The sequence below is a fragment of the Theropithecus gelada genome, chromosome 12 (assembly GCF_003255815.1).
Source record: "Theropithecus gelada isolate Dixy chromosome 12, Tgel_1.0, whole genome shotgun sequence".
Taxonomy (NCBI): Eukaryota; Metazoa; Chordata; class Mammalia; order Primates; family Cercopithecidae; genus Theropithecus; species Theropithecus gelada.
The window spans coordinates 109,817,467-109,832,798 of record NC_037680.1 but is presented as its reverse complement, the minus strand read 5'-3'; the positions used below and the strand labels follow the sequence as shown (position 1 = coordinate 109,832,798).

Here is a 15,332-nt window from a genome sequence, read left to right as displayed (position 1 = left end):
TTCTGGTCTTCCTCGTACGCTGTGGCTGTGCCTTGGTCTCCCTTACCCGCGGCACTACACCTAACCCAGTGCAGGAAGTGGAAGCATCATTCATGCAGCCCTGATATGGTTTGGCTGTGTCCCCACCTAAATCTCTTCTTGAATTGTAGTTCCCATAATCCCCATGTGTCGTGGGAGGGACCAGGTGGAGATAATTGAATCATGGGGTGGTTTCCCCATCCTTTGCTCAATAGTGATAGTGATTGATAGTGATCGTGATAGTGATGGTAAGTGAGTTCTCAAGAGATCTGATGGTTTTACAAGGAGCTTCGCCCACCAATGGGCACCCACTTTTCCTTCCTGCCATCATGTGAAGAAGGATGTGTTTACTTCCCCTTCTGCCATGGTTGTAAGTTTCCTGAGGCCTCCCCAGCCCTGCAGAACTGTGAGTCAATTACACCTCTGTCCTTATAAATTACCGGTCTTAGGTATGACGACAACATGAGAACAGACTAATACAGACCCTTTCCCCAATCCCAAGCCCAGTTTTCTACTCCATTCCCCTCAATGTTATCCTCTTCTCTCCCTTTTTACTGTCACTACTTCTATTCTGGCTCACTCATCTGTCTTCTTGATCACTGCAGATGCAGATTTCCAAGATGTGAATCTGATCCTGTTACTTCCTTGCTTGAATCTTCAATGGCTCCCTACTGCCCTCAGGATAAGGTATTTGCTCTTAGCTTGGCTTGTAAAGAGAGGCTTGGTCTGGCTCCTGCCTCCAGCCTCTCTGTCCCCTCCAGGCTCTCTCTGCCTCTCTCACCCCATGCCTAGCCACACATGTGGTCTAGCAAGGGTGATCCTGACTTTGGGCTGGAGCCACAATCAGGCAGAGATGGTACAAAAGCCCCTGGTGTCTCTCTGGCCACAGGCCTCCACAGCCTGCCTGGTCTGGGCACTGGGCATTGCCGAGCAGAAGACCAGAGAGCCCTGGGCTGGTGTTTCCAGCACCCCAAGTGCCACTCAGGGGACCCTGAACCACACCTCAGCCCAAATTGCTCTGGCTGGGGGGAGGGGGTCTTCAGGCAGAGGGTGGCCACTCGGGGGCAGAAGCAGCAGCCCCTTTGTGCCTGAGCAGATGTTTTAGAGACTGGGTCAGCAGAGGGGGGTCTGCGGCTCCAGATCTGTGAGCTGAGGAGGCTGACTCAGGACACATGAGAAGCAGAGAAGGGCAGGCAGACCTGGGTTCAAATGAGGGCACAGCCACCACTACCTGTGTGACTTGGGCAAATCACTTGATCTTTCTGAGCCTCTGTTTACTTGTTGGAGAACAGTAAGGTCTTGTCAAGATTGCATCACATAATACTGGAAAGTGCCTGGCACAGATCTCACGCATAGGGAAGGCTCAATACATGGAAGGGGTTGCCACTGCTGGCTGTCCTGCCCAGAAGCCTAGTCGGGAGGGAAGGATGACTTAGTGATGGCAGTCCCACTAGCAGCCCTGGGATGGGGAAAGGAGAGGCAGGAGCCTATGATCGGAAGTGCCAGCTGGGTTCTCCCTGAAGGTGATGCTACGTCAGAGGCCGCCAGCTCACTGGCAGGTGTGGCACCTGTCCACAGACCCTTACCATAGGATTCGTCGCTGTCAGAGGACTTGATGCTGATGAGGATGTGCTGGTCTAGCAGGTACTCAGGGTCAGAGATAATGGGCTTCAGCTGCAGAGAGAAGGGCACAGGACTGGAGTTGATGGGCAAGGGACAGGTGAGGGGACAGGTGGGTGTACAGGTGGATAAGGATGACGAAAGGTGTTCTTAGTAATCAGATCCAAATCTCTGCTGTCCATACCCAACAGAGCAGGTGGGGTATAGCTTTCACATACACCCTGTCCAGCAAGGTGGGGGTTAGCTTCCTTCCCTGTCCCCCTTACCTCCACACTGCACCCCAGGCCTCCTAAACTGAGCTGGCTCCCAGGTCCCAGCAAGAAGGCCTGACCCCAAATGGGCCCCATCCATTGCCCGCGTTCCTTCCCATCCCTAGGCCAGGGTCATGGAGGAGGAGGCAGGCTGACGGAGAAGTGGGGCCAGGCACCAGGTCTGGAATGACCCCTGCACTCCACCCTGCACCAGGCTCCCCGCACAGAGCACACACCTTCTCCTTGGCCCCTCCAGGACTGTGGCTGCATCCCAGCCCTGCCCCTATCTGGCTTGCCCCTATCTGGCTTGCGCCTATCTGGGGAGGACACAGCTCTGTGTCCATCATGGCAGAGCCCCCAGCTGGGCCTAGAATGTCCTACAGATTGTTAGGGGTGTGGCTCAGCGAATGACAGACACAGACTCCCACATTCCATCTGTGAGCACGTTTCCAGAACCGGGGACTGCCAGCTCCCCCAGAGGCCCTGCTGGTCTGCCCGGTGGCGGGGGGTGCTGCTAGCAGGCTTTGCACAATGCTGGGGGAGCCTCGGACCTCACCAGTGGGGGCTGTGTCCGGGCGAGCGCAGGGAGGAGCATCACACGCACACTAGCTCCTCATCTGCTACAAGTTATGACTTTTTCAGATGTGGGGCTGTTCCTCACGATGACTCCCATACAGAAGGGCCAAATAAAAAGGTGATACTTTGTTCTAGGGATTCCCTCCCTTCCTTTCCAGACACCAAAAAGCTCTGGTACAGGGCTCTGGGCACCATGTTGGCCAACAGGGCAGACTTACTACATCTCCATTCAGAAAGTTCCAGGCCGAGCACAGTGGCTCATGCCTATAATCACGGCACTTTGGGAGGCTGAGGCGGGCAGATCACTTGAGGTCAGGAGTTCAAGACCAGCCTGGCCAACATGGTGAAACCCTGTCTCTACTAAAAGATACAAAAATTAGCGAGGCGTGGTGGTGTGTACCTGTAATCTCAGCTACTTGGGAGGCCGAGGCAGGAGAACCACTTGAACCTGGGAGGCGGAGGTTGCAGTGAGCCGATTTGGCACCACCGTACTCCAGCCTAGGCAACAGAGCGAGACTCGGTCTCAAAAAAAAAAAGTTCCAGAACAGATGATTGGAAATTGCAGTGGAGCTCTGGGCACTCCAGGGTTCCACGGCTGCACCAATCATCACTTGGCTCCTGGCACGAGGTGATGCCTGGCTCTAAGTTAGACCCAGGGCCAGAGCTGGGGGCCTCCGATGCAGGAGGAAGACCGGGTCCTCCCTGGGATGCAGTGGGAGTGGGGTGACAGACATCTGAACAACAAATGTCTCTGTGGGACACCACCACCCTGGCAGGGGGTGGCAGGGAGGAGGACTATCTAGGGGGCCATGGCAGAGATTTACAGGGTGAACAGAGGAGGCTGCCAGGCAACAGGGGTGGGACGGGGGTTCAGGGAGCAGGAGACAGTGAAGGCTCCTGCAGTCCTGTGGGAACAGCAGATGAGGCTGCTTAGCCCACTGGGCAACAGGGAGTCGACTGGATAAAGAGGGGGACGCCAGGATCAGATAGGCATTCCAGAAAGATCCATCAGGGTTCAGGATGCCTCAGCAAGAGGCAGGAGACAGGAAGGGTGGACCCCCTGGGAGGGGGCAGGGGGACAGAGGCAAGAGGAACAGCAGGACTTGGTGGCTGTGAGGATGTGGGGAGTGGAGAAAGACAGGGTGCCCTAGGGGGTCCCTGAGCTGGACAGGGGGGTGAACGTATTGGGGAATGGGGTGCTGCTCTCTTTTCCAGCTTCACCAAAGGAGGAAACTACTGTTCAGGCCCTGCCTGGAAGCAGCCAGGGAGGAAGAGCAGGAGGAGGGGCTTGGGCCGGGTGAGGCAGAAATGTCTCCTTGGAGCCCAGAGCCCCCATGACTAAGGGGCCTGAAGACAGCCCCAGAACAGGGCCTTCTGACAGCTCTTCTGGGGCCTCAGTGGGAGACCCCAGTCAGAGCCACGTGAGCTGGCCGCGGCCTCTGAGTAATTTGGAATTGTGCCGCAGTGGGGGGAATCTGGAGTTCAGGTCAGCGGCTGCTCCTCAGATGATGTGGCTTTTTTACATGGCCTGAGAGTTGGTTCCAATCAAAGGTTAATGCCAGTGTGGGTCCAGCCCCCTGAAACCTGCCTACATCCTACCCCAGTCTCAGGAGAGAATGGGTCCCTCCACCTGTCCTTTAAAATTCACCTCCAGTGTCACCTCCGAGGGAACGTCCGAGGGGAGCCCCCAAGATGCCCCACCTCCTGTGATGGATCTGCCTGGCCTGGGACTCCTCTCCATTCCACCCCTCCCTCGCGGCATGAAAAAGAAATTCACTTCCCACCCAGCATGAACAACCACTAAGCTCCTAATAAGCTTGTACTCGATGACACCCGACACCTCCACTGTCAATTTAGCACTACAAAAGCAGATTCAGTAGAAAAGCATTAAAAAAAAAAAAAAAAAGAGACAGGGTCTCACTGCATCACCCAGGCTGGAGTACACTGGCATGATCATAGCTTAGTGCAGCCTGGATCTCCTAGGCTCAGGTTATCCTCCCGCCTCAGCCTCCAGAGCAGCTAGGACTACAGGCATGCGCCATCATGTCTGGCTAGTTAAAAAAAAAAAAGTTTTAGGCTGGGTGCAGTGGCTCATACCTCTAATCCCTGCACTTTGGGAGGCCGAGACCAGTGGATCACTTGAGGTCAGAAGTTTGAAACCAGCGTGGCCAACATGGGGAAACCCCATCTCTACTAAAAATACAAACATTAGCTGGGTGTGGTGGTGCACACCTGTAGTCCAAGCTACTCAGGAGGGTGAGGCAGGAAAATCGCTTGAACCTGGGTGGTCGAGGTTGCAGTGAGCCAAGATCATGCCACTGCACTCCGGCCTGGGCGACAGAGCAAGACTCTGTCTCAAAAAAAAAAAAGAAAAAATGAGTTTTTTTTTTTTTTGTAGAGATGGGGTGTCACTGTGTTTCCCAGGCTGGTCTTGAACTTCTGGGCTCAAGCAATCCCCCCGCCTTGGCTTCCCAAGTGCTGGGATTACATGTGTGAGCCACACCCCGCCAGAAAACCATTTTTTCTATAGCAAAGAAGACTGTGTTCCCACTAAGGTTTGGTTGAGTGTTTTCAATTCCACCCTCTGCTCTTGCAGGGTCACAGACATGTCAAGTACTTCGTGTGTTCACAAGTGTACGATTAGCAGCCAACAGACCCCTCTCTATGCCTCTCTGAACTCAAGTCTATGAACCAGCACTGAATAGGAAAACAAGCATCAAAGCGGGGATTGGGGTCTTGGGGTTGCATCCTAGGTGTGTTACCGCAGCCATGAGGCCATGAACAAACAGCGCTTGGCCCTGCACCTGATTTTCCTTCTTTTTTTTTTTTTTTTTTGAGACGGAGTCTCGCGCTGTCGCCCAGGCTGGAGTGCAGTGGCGCGATCTAGGCTCACTGCAAGCTCCGCCTCCCGGGTTCACGCCATTCTCCCGCCTCAGCCTCCTGAGTAGCTGGGACTACAGGCGCCCACCACCGCGCCCAGCTAATTTTTTGTATTTTTAGTAGAGACGGGGTTTCACTGTGGTCTCGATCTCCTGACCTTGTGATCCGCCCGCCTCGGCCTCCCAAAGTGCTGGGATTACAGGCGTGAGCCACCGCGCCCGGCCCTGATTTTCCTTCTTTGCAAAATCATGTGGTTAGATGAGCTGACCTCTAGATCCCTTCTGTGATCCTTTAGGAGAACTGAAACCATTTAGGAATAATGAGGCCACATACCGACTGCTGCAAAGCGTGTCATGAACCACCGCGAGCGAGAGCTTGCTCCTAGAGGGGGCCTCTTTCTGCATTCGGTCTATGAGATTTCTGCTCCCTCTGGTCAGGCCTGGCCATAGCTCTGCCGCGGGCTGGTGCTCCTGGCCTAGCAAATGCGAATCTTCCTTTGGGGAATGCCTTGCTCTAGAATTACCTTTGGAAGGGTCTCACCAAACTTCACCACCAGCTCCCCCTCACTTCCTTCTTCATTTTCTCCTTCCTGACTCTTGACGAAACCTGTTGGAGGACAAGAAGGCTGGTTTTCAGAAAACAGAGCGAGAACCAGACAGAAAAGACTCCCTGGGTCACCCCACCCAGACCGAGGAAGATGTTTTCTCACCGTTTTTTTTTTTTTTTTTTTTTTTTTTTTTTTTAAATCTCGGGGCCTCAGCATCATTTAGGAGTCAGGCCTGCCGGGGATTCTGTTTTTGTTCAGGGACTGGTCATTTGCCAACATGGTCTAATTATTTTTAGGAAAATCAAAGAGATTCCCCCTCCTTTTCAGTTCCTCTTTGCAACAAACCAGGCAACAAAGAAATCATCACATCACAGGCAAAAAGATTAGGAAACTTGACAGCTCGTCCCACGCCACTCAAGATAGCAGCCTTTTGAAATTCTAATTTAAGCTTCCTAATATGCTGTTTCCATAGAAATGTATGCAAGTGTCTTGATAGTTTATTAAAACCACCCGCACAAAAATCTTCATCATTTTTCAAACCGCTTTGACCCTGCTGGGTGAACTGGGGCTTGGGGACTCCGTGGCAAAGGCCGCTGTAGCACCAGGCCCGGGCCCAGCTGAGTTGGAGAAGAAGGAAGGGACCAGAGGGGCAGAACTGGCAGCACACGCTTCTTCCTGATTTCTGGAAGCATCCCAGCCAGGCCCTCACAAAATGCCCTTTTGTGGAGTTGATGTCCCCTATTCCTCCCCCGACCACTATGCAGACCATCTCAGCGAAGAGGGCTGGATACACGCAGCTCTTCCCTGGCCGTGAAACAGCTTTAGACAACATGCCTAGAAATGTCACCTGGAAAGGGTGTTTCCTAAACACAGTTTGTGCTAAATGCCGCTGGCTCAGGGGAGCCTGTCCATCTCCTGCTTGCTTTCGGACGCTGCAAACCCCCTGAGAAAGACGCCACGATCTCCAAAGAGCAAGAGGGGCCAGGGCGACAACAGGCAGCGACTGCTCAGGCCCTCACACTGGCTCTCTGAGGTCTGGACCTGGGCCCAATGCTCTCTGGCTGAGTCAGAGCCTCAGCTTGCAGGGAACCTCGAGCGGGTCACAGTCCACCCTCAGGAGCAGGGATTGGACCCTGCCTGCCACCTACAAGGGACTGAGAGGTCAGTACATTCATGGCCATCCCTGCCCCTAGGGCTGCACAGGCCACAGGAGGACCCTTGGCAGTAACTGAGTGTCCCCTTGAGCTATCCACCTGCAGCCCCACTTCTCTGATCCGCTTTGTGAGTCTTTTCCAGGGAGAGGAGAAATGGGGCAAAGTGCCAAGTACGAAAGACGTTTATAAGAAGGCTCCGGCCAGCTCCGCCCAGAAGGTAGCTCAGCAGCCACTTACTCTCCAAGCAGCTCGAGTGGAACTCCAGGTAGAATTTGGTCTGGGACTTGGTCTTCAATGTGGCGTAGCACCTGAGAAACTCAATCTGTCCTTGGCTGTCGACAGTCCCAGGACCTGGAACAGGGGAGAACGGGGACTCAGTTCCACAATGTGCCTGGAGATGGAGCATTTCCAATTAGTTCTCATGCCACGTACTGAGCTCCTTCTCAGGGTCCCAGGAAGGAGGGAGTTTACTGGGAGGAGAACTAAAGCTACAGCGAAATCCAGCACCCACCCGAGCATCCTCAACCTCTCTGATGCATCGTGAGCTGGCCAGGGCAGAGAGCGGGGCAAAGACGCAGAGTCCCAGGAGTCCGCACCTCATTTCAGCTCTGTCATTAAAGCTGTGTGACCTCAGGCAATACCCCCACTATTTCAGGCTCCCAGCTAGTTCCGGCAAAAAGACTTTGTAGAATGGCTGGGTTACTCAATACCCAAATCAATGCTGTTGCTGAGTTCAGATGATGAGGGCTAGCAGCTCTTTCTCCCTCAGGCCCAGTGATCCCCGCTCCTTACTCTGGGCCCCGTAAGCTCATTTGTACAGAGTTAACTTGCCTGCAACTGTATTAATTTAGATGATGCTTTTGCAAGCATCCTTAAGCTGCTTTTAAACAAGTGTTCTGTCCTTTCATATACATTTTGAGCCACAGAACAGAGACTTGTTCTGAGACCATGAACAAATCTTTCCTTCCTCCATCCCTCACATCCTTCCTTCCTTCTTTCCTTTCTCTTTCCAAATCCCACAGTGCCCAGTCCAGGCTCTGCTTAGGTAGATGCCCTGTCAATGCTCAATTCCTGTGATCAGTGTTTTCGAGCATCTGCTGGGTACTGAGCCCCCGTGGAGGGAAGCCCAGCCCAACACTGAGGATGCCCTACCCCGGAATAGAGGAGGAGGTGGCAAGGGCAACCCCTTCAGGGCTGCAGGAGCTCAGAGAAAGGAGAGATGGGTGGAAGTCGGGGAAGAGGTCCAGCCTAAGGACTAGGAAGATTCTAGAAAAGCACAGTGGCCAGACTTAGGAAGGAAACACGATGGTGGGTCAAGGCTTGGGTGGAGAAGGGAGGTCACATTTCCGGGGCTGTGGATGTTAGATACAATAGGATGGAGAAAAGCATCCCAGGAAGACGGTGCTCCGGCCTCATGTGTGTCCCCCAGGGCATGAAGGACACAGAGCAAGATGGTCTTTCCTTATATTTGGGTCCCCTATGTTCAGTCTTCCTAAAGGAGCCCAGTGACCACTGGGCTGACCATGGAAGCAGTGACTGGGCAGAGACAACATGGCTCCCTGGTCACTTAGGCCAAGGGCTGGATGGACACATTACAGAGAACACTTGGCCCAGCTGGGACGAGGGTAGCCTGGCAACCAGGGCTGGGCTGGATTATTTGAAAAATTACCGGCCGGGCGCGGTGGCTCAAGCCTGTAATCCCAGCACTTTGGGAGGCCGAGACGGGTGGATCACGAGGTCAGGAGATCGAGACCATCCTGGCTAACACAGTGAAACCCCGTCTCTACTAAAAAACACAAAAATCTAGCCGGGCGAGGTGGCAGGCGCCTGTAGTCCCAGCTACTCGGGAGGCTGAGGCAGGAGAATGGCGTGAACCCGGGAGGCGGAGCTTGCAGTGAGCTGAGATCCGGCCACTGCACTCCAGCCTGGGCCACAGAGCGAGACTCCGCCTCAAAAAAAAAAAAAAAAAAAAAAAAGAAAAATTACCTGCAAATCTAAATAGTATTTACTGTGGTGTTTCCCAAAACTCAGTCATCTGCATGCCATCTTAACGATTTTTACCATCTCTGCCTACCACGCACCTGTACTACTCTTTACTTAATATTTTCTCTAAATAGACTCACTTTTTAAAATTAAGTGTAGCTGAATAAGGTATATCACAACACTAAATGGAAAAACAATGGTGCTTGCCTTAAACAGAAGACATAAATTTAAAACATGTTAAAATAAAGGCATTACTAACAAATGCTTATTCATGTCCCCTGTCCCCTCCTCCCACCCCACCCCGAGAATTGTCTTCAGTGTCTTCAGGCCACACCTTGGTAAACACTGATTTACCCATGTTTTCAGACTAAAACTGAGGCTCAAAAGGCTGACATATTTGCCAAGCAGAGCGAGTCAATTCTCCGGACTGAAACTGTGCTGTGGCTGGGACATGAAGAAACTGACTGATACTGTGGACTTGACCGGGAAAATGAGCCTTCCTCTAATGCAGACCGCTGACTGTTACCCGAAGACAAGCTCCCAACACTCCTTGTCATTGAGGAAAACAGAGAAACAGACACCGTCCTTTGCTTACCGTTCTTGGAGACAAACTGGGAAGTGACTCCTGCCTCAAACGTGGCAAAGACAGGGCTGTGGTCACTGGTCATGATGTCGCTGGTACTGCCTGCAGGGGAGGGAAGGCATTTTTCAGCAGGGAAGGAGAAGCCCTTCTGGTCAGGCCAAGGATGGCAACCCTAAAGCAGAAACTTTAGTTATGGAGCCCTCCAGAAGTGCGAAGGTTTTACACCTGCTGTCCTGCTGTCCTTCCACTGAAATGCTTAAAGGGTTCAGTGGAAGACAGTGTGGACACTGCCTCCTCCATGGATAAAAGAAGCCTGTGCTCGTTGTTCCTAAAGACCTATGACTTTTTGAATTGATTAGGGAGTGTGAACCATGGAGATTTTTCTGGTCTAATCATATTATTTATTTATTTCTTTTTGAGACAGAGTCTCGCTCTGTTGCCCAGGCTGGAGTGCAGTGGCGCGATCTCGGCTCACTGCAACCTCCACCTCCCAGGCTCAAGCAATTCTCATGCCTCAGCCACCTGAGTAGCTGGGATTACAGGTGTGTGCCATCACGCCCAGCCAATCTTGGTGTTTTTTGTAGAGATGAGGTTTCGACATGTTGGCCAGGCTGGTCTTGAACTCCTGACCTCAGGTGATCCACCCGCCTCAGCCTCCCAAGTGCTGGGATTACAGACACGAGCCACCGCGCCTGGCTCACTTTATTTTATTGATGAGGAGCCCCAAACACGGGGTGGGAAGGGGACTGAAGGCCACTCAGCTCATCAGTGGGAGAGACGGGACACCTTCTCCATCCCATGATGCCTTGTAGAACCAGGAGAGAGCGGATGATGCCAAGTGTAGAAAACTCTGTTAAGGAGCTTGGCACTGGGGTGAGAAGGGAGGCAACAGAGCACTTTGGGAGGGGGCAAGAGAAAGAGGACAGTTCTAGAAAGACAGTTCTTTCAAGATAGCCCGTTGGAGATGCCTGGCAGGAAGTGGGCACTCAAGGCTGGAGATATGTCTTTGGATGTGGAGTCTTGGGATTAAGTGGAAGCGGAAGACATTAGTGTGTTTGGGCTTTCACATGAAAGATGAGAAGAGATGAGGACAGAATTCCAAGGCACGCCAACCGTGAATGGGCGGGCAAAGGAAAAACTGCCAGCAAAGGAGACCAAGAAGGTGATAAAACAGACTTGGTACCCTTTTCTAGAAAGCGTTTACAAATCAGCAAGAAAAAGATAAACACTCCACCGCTCAACCAACCAAAGGATATGGACAGAAAATTCACCAAAAAATATAAATGGCTAATAAACATGAAAAGAAAAAAGCTCACTTACTAAGGATCACCAGAGAAACACATGGAAACTACAAGACAGAACAGAGAAAGGGACAGGAGAGAAGGAGGGGAGTGGGGGCACTGGTTGGTAGTAGAGGAGGAAAAGATGGAGTCAAGGGTCTGGGGGCAAAGGCTAGGCAGGAAAGAAAGAGGAGGCTACCCCTTCTCTGAGAGAGGAGGGAGGAAGATGCGAGGACATCAGCCTAAAATCTGGACACGAGGCAGAGCGTGGTGGCTCACGCCTGTAATCCCAGCACTTTGGGAGGCTGAGGTGGGCGGATCACTTGAGGCCAGGTGCTCAAGACCAGCCTGGCCAACATGGCAAAACACTGTCTCTACTAAAAATACAAAAATTAGCCTGGCGTGGTGGCGTGCACCTGTAATCCCAGCTACTTGGGAGGCTGAGGTGGAGAATCACTTGAACCTGGGAGGCTGACATTGCAGTGAGCCAAGATGGTGCCACTGCTCTCCAGCCTGGAAGACAGAACAAGAGTGTCTCAAAAAAACAAAACAAAACAAAAACAAAAAACTGGACATGAGCGGGAAGAAATTAGTGAGGTCCAGTGCTATGTGAGGCAGGAGGATGGAGGGATGGAGGTGGGGAGTCAGGCTGAGCACTGGGGTACAGGTTTGCAGTGGTAGTGGAGGAGGGGTGTTCCAGGGAGAATTTAATGGGTTGACAAGCAAGATTTTTTTTTTTTAAGTATTCTCAGAATATTTCAGATATGTACTGAATGTAATAGCAATGGCACTACAGTGTGCACTTAAGCTCGGAGGTGGACTGTAAGATGGGTGACCCTCAAAAAACCCAGTCCTCCTCCCAGTAACCACACTCTCTGTGGTCCCCTCCCACCATGAGTCTGGGCTTGGCCATGTGACTTTCTTTGGCCAATGGGACCTTAGTAAACCTGAGGCCAACAAAGCCTTAAGAAGAATTTCCATTGGTGAGACTTGCAGCTGGGAACCCTGAGACCAGGAAGCAAAGCAGCCTGCACTGGCCTGCTGGATGATGAGTATCACCCCTATGCCTGCTGACAGCCAGCCCACCCCAGATCTGATGGGCTCCTCCCTGAGTGTGCCCAGATGACACCAACTAGAGCAGAGGTGAGCAGTCCAAATTCAGCCTAGCCCAGACACTCGCAAGCAAATAATTGTTTGCTTTAAGTCAGTGAGTTTTAGGACAGTTTGTGGTCTATATATGCATGGGTCTCTCTTGTTCTTATCTTTAATTTTTCCATCCCTGGTTAATGTTACACTGTTTTTAACTACTGTATCTTTGGAGTAAGTCCTGCCATCTTGGAAGGCAAGTGACCTGTTCTGCCTCTTCCTCCTCCTTTGTCAGAAGTTTGATAAGCAGTAGACAGCTGATTACATTGTAATTACATTGTAATGTAATGTAACCCCTGGCTACATTAATTGCCATGAGAAGACTAAGGCTCCCAGGTCACCCCCGTTTACTGAGCTCTGAACATCCACTCACTTTTCTTTTCCAACTTCTTGCCTTCCCTCAACCCCAACTCATTAAACATTTCCACTGAGCCCTCTGGCACTCCATGAAATATCATTAGCAAAATTCCCTGTATCTTTAATCTTCCCATCACCCCCCAAACCCAGCCCTCCCCCGGAAGACACTGCTGCCTCTCTGGTGAGGCTTGTTTTGCTCCCCAGCCCTCATATTCTGGGCCCAGAGGTGGGGACAAAGGGTGTCCTTCCCGCTCCTCATTGCCACTTCCGGACTGATCTCCCTCTTTCTCTAAAGCCTCCACTGTCGAGCAGTTTTGAATGCCAAGTTTAGGTGCAAAACAGTAAGTGGTAATTCTACAAGTCTCCCCTATCTCCTGACTCGGCAGAGGCTGGCTGAAGCAGGCAGATGGTTGAGATAAGAATTGGCAGGACGCACGGAGCTGCAGGATGTGGGAAGGACAGTATTGACAGGGGTGACCCTGCGTGTGGCTGGGAAGGAGTGACAGGCCTGGAGAGTCCGAGGGGTGCGGGGGAGGGAATGCACAAGTGAGGAGGCTGCAGGCAGAGGGTAGGACTCGGTCACGTTGAGCTTTGGAAGCTGGAACAATTCCCCGGCCGTCACTGTGAGGGCAGGTTGCCTTCCCACACATCTAAAGGTGTTGTGTGAAGTTCGTCTAGTGATGTCACTTCTGGGAGACAGAGCTCATTCCTTCAGCAAGGAATGCAGGGAACGTGTGTTAAACTATTTCAGGGTAGCTGCTCTGGGCTCTTCTGGGCAGCAGGAGGAGACATGCACAGGAATGGAAGTCAGTTCAACGTATAGGACCAGAGTTAAATTTGTGAGACCAAATTTGCCAGTCCCCAGAGAAGGTGGGAGCCACGAAGGTGACCACTGGGCAGCAGCAGGATTCCCCCGCCCCTCTCCTCGCTCCAAGGACCAGGGTAGCCCTCCTTTAGGGACATTGAGAATTTGCAGTGTTTTAAAAATAATACCACTGGGCCTGGTGCAGTGGCTCAGTCCTATAATCCCAGCACCTGGGGAGGCTGAGGCGGGTGGATCACTTGAAGTCAGGAGTTTGAGACCAGCCTGACCAACATGGTGTAACCCCATCTCTACTAAAAATACAAAAATTAGCCAGGCATGATGCTGCGTGCCTGATATCCCGGCTACTTGGGAGTCTGAGGCAGGAGAATCACTTGAACCCAGGAGGCAAAGGTTGCAGGGAGCCGAGATTTAGCCACTGCACTCTGGCCTGGGCGACTGAGAGAGACTCCAGCTCAATAAATAAATCAAAATAATACCACAATTCTCAGTCAGTGAAGTGTTCAAAGCAACTCTGTTCTGTGGATTTCTAAGGTCTCGCTTTGTAAGTAATGGGAACTAATCAGTAGCTTTTCAGAATAAGCATTCAGGCAATTACGAACTCCTTCAGTGCACCTTTGAGGGTCAAGAGTTAACAGTCATTTTTTTCTTTCATTTTTTTCAGAGGTAGGGTCTATGTTGCCCAAGCTGGTTTTGAACTACTGGGCTCAAGCGATCCTCTCACCTCAGCCTCTTGAGTAGCTGAGACTATAGGTGCGTGGCACAGTGCCTGGCTAACAGTTATTTCTTAATTGTTTTTATAATTTATTCCATAATTATTTATTTTAATATTACATATTATGCCTTTTAAAAATCAATTTAACTCAATTTATTGTTAAACTTCCCCAAATATATATATGTATATACTTGTGCCATATGAATTTCCAATAACTGACTATTTCTGACCTACAAAAACACTTTCATATGGTTCAAACTTAATACGTTCTTTTCAAAATAAATAAAATTGAATTTTTAAAAAAGTGCTCCAGGTCGGCCGCAGTGGCTCACGCCTGTAATCTCAGCACTTTGGGAGGTTGAGGCGGGCTGATCACCTGAGGTCAGGAGTTCGCAACCAGCCTGGCCAACATGGCAAAATCCGTATCTACTAAAAATACAAAAATTAGCCAGGCATGGTGGTGGGAGCCTGTAATCCCAGCTGCTTGGGGAGGCTGAGGCACGAGAATCGCTTGAACCCAGGAGGCGGAGGCTGTGGTCAGATGAGATCACGCCATTGTACTCCAGCCTGGGTGATAGAACGAGACTCTATCTAAAAAAGAAAAAAAGTGCTCCATAACTCAAACGTCTCCCAAAGCAGGGGATATTGATTAGGTGACAGCCCAAGACAGGCGGGGAAGCATCAACATTTCCAGGTTGCCTGATTAGGGTTACAGTGAATTCCTCCCTTTGACACATCAACAGATTGAAGCCCTTAGATTTTAGGGCAGTTGCACCTCCCAGCAACTGCCCTAAACTGCTCTCTCTGATCCTGGTCTGCTTTCCCCAATGTTTGGACTCACCATAAGACTGACACACCACGTGCACCAGGGGATAAGACTTCCAGAGGACTCGGTCGCACCAGGAAGGCAAGTTGTACTTCATCTGCAAATCAAAGTCACAGGCTTTGTAAAATGCCTCTTATTATGTTTCAATCAGTAGAAGAAAAGACTAACTGGTGGCCTCTGTAATCCTCAAATTAATCGGCTGCTGGCTTTTTATAGAATTTCCCCGTAGGTGGCTCTAAACTATTTTCACATGACTCAAGTCCAGATTCCACTGCCACGCTCCACACTTTCAGATATCCTGGCCTTCTTCTTTAGAATAAGATAATTCACCTCCTGTGTTCCCTCACCCATCCTCCTGACTACTTCAGTACCCCTTGTATCTTCACCTTCTCTTTCTTTCTGATTCAGAGGAACCCCGACCTGTATTTTCTTTTTTTCTTTCTTTCTTTCTTTTTTTTTTTTTTTTTGAGACGGAGTCTCGCTCTGTTGCCCAGACTGAAGTGCAGTGGCGTGATCTCAGCTCACTGCAAGCTCTGCCTCCCGGGTTTACGCCATTCTCCTGCCTCAGCCTCC

The 15,332-nt window shown here is 51.2% G+C and overlaps 1 protein-coding gene across 3 annotated transcripts in view; it reads right to left on the bottom strand.

Moving 5' to 3' along the window:
• Positions 1-15,332, bottom strand: part of INPP5D (inositol polyphosphate-5-phosphatase D) — a 150,310-nt gene that overhangs the window by 16,393 nt on the left and 118,585 nt on the right. For all 3 annotated transcript variants that reach the window (XM_025404627.1, XM_025404629.1, XM_025404628.1), the window contains 5 exons: positions 14,775-14,856; positions 9,625-9,714; positions 7,284-7,397; positions 5,869-5,951; positions 1,605-1,692 (listed from right to left, as the gene is read on the bottom strand). In XM_025404627.1, coding sequence (XP_025260412.1) covers positions 1,605-1,692; positions 5,869-5,951; positions 7,284-7,397; positions 9,625-9,714; positions 14,775-14,856 — 457 coding nt within the window. The remainder of the gene's footprint in view (positions 1-1,604; positions 1,693-5,868; positions 5,952-7,283; positions 7,398-9,624; positions 9,715-14,774; positions 14,857-15,332) is intronic.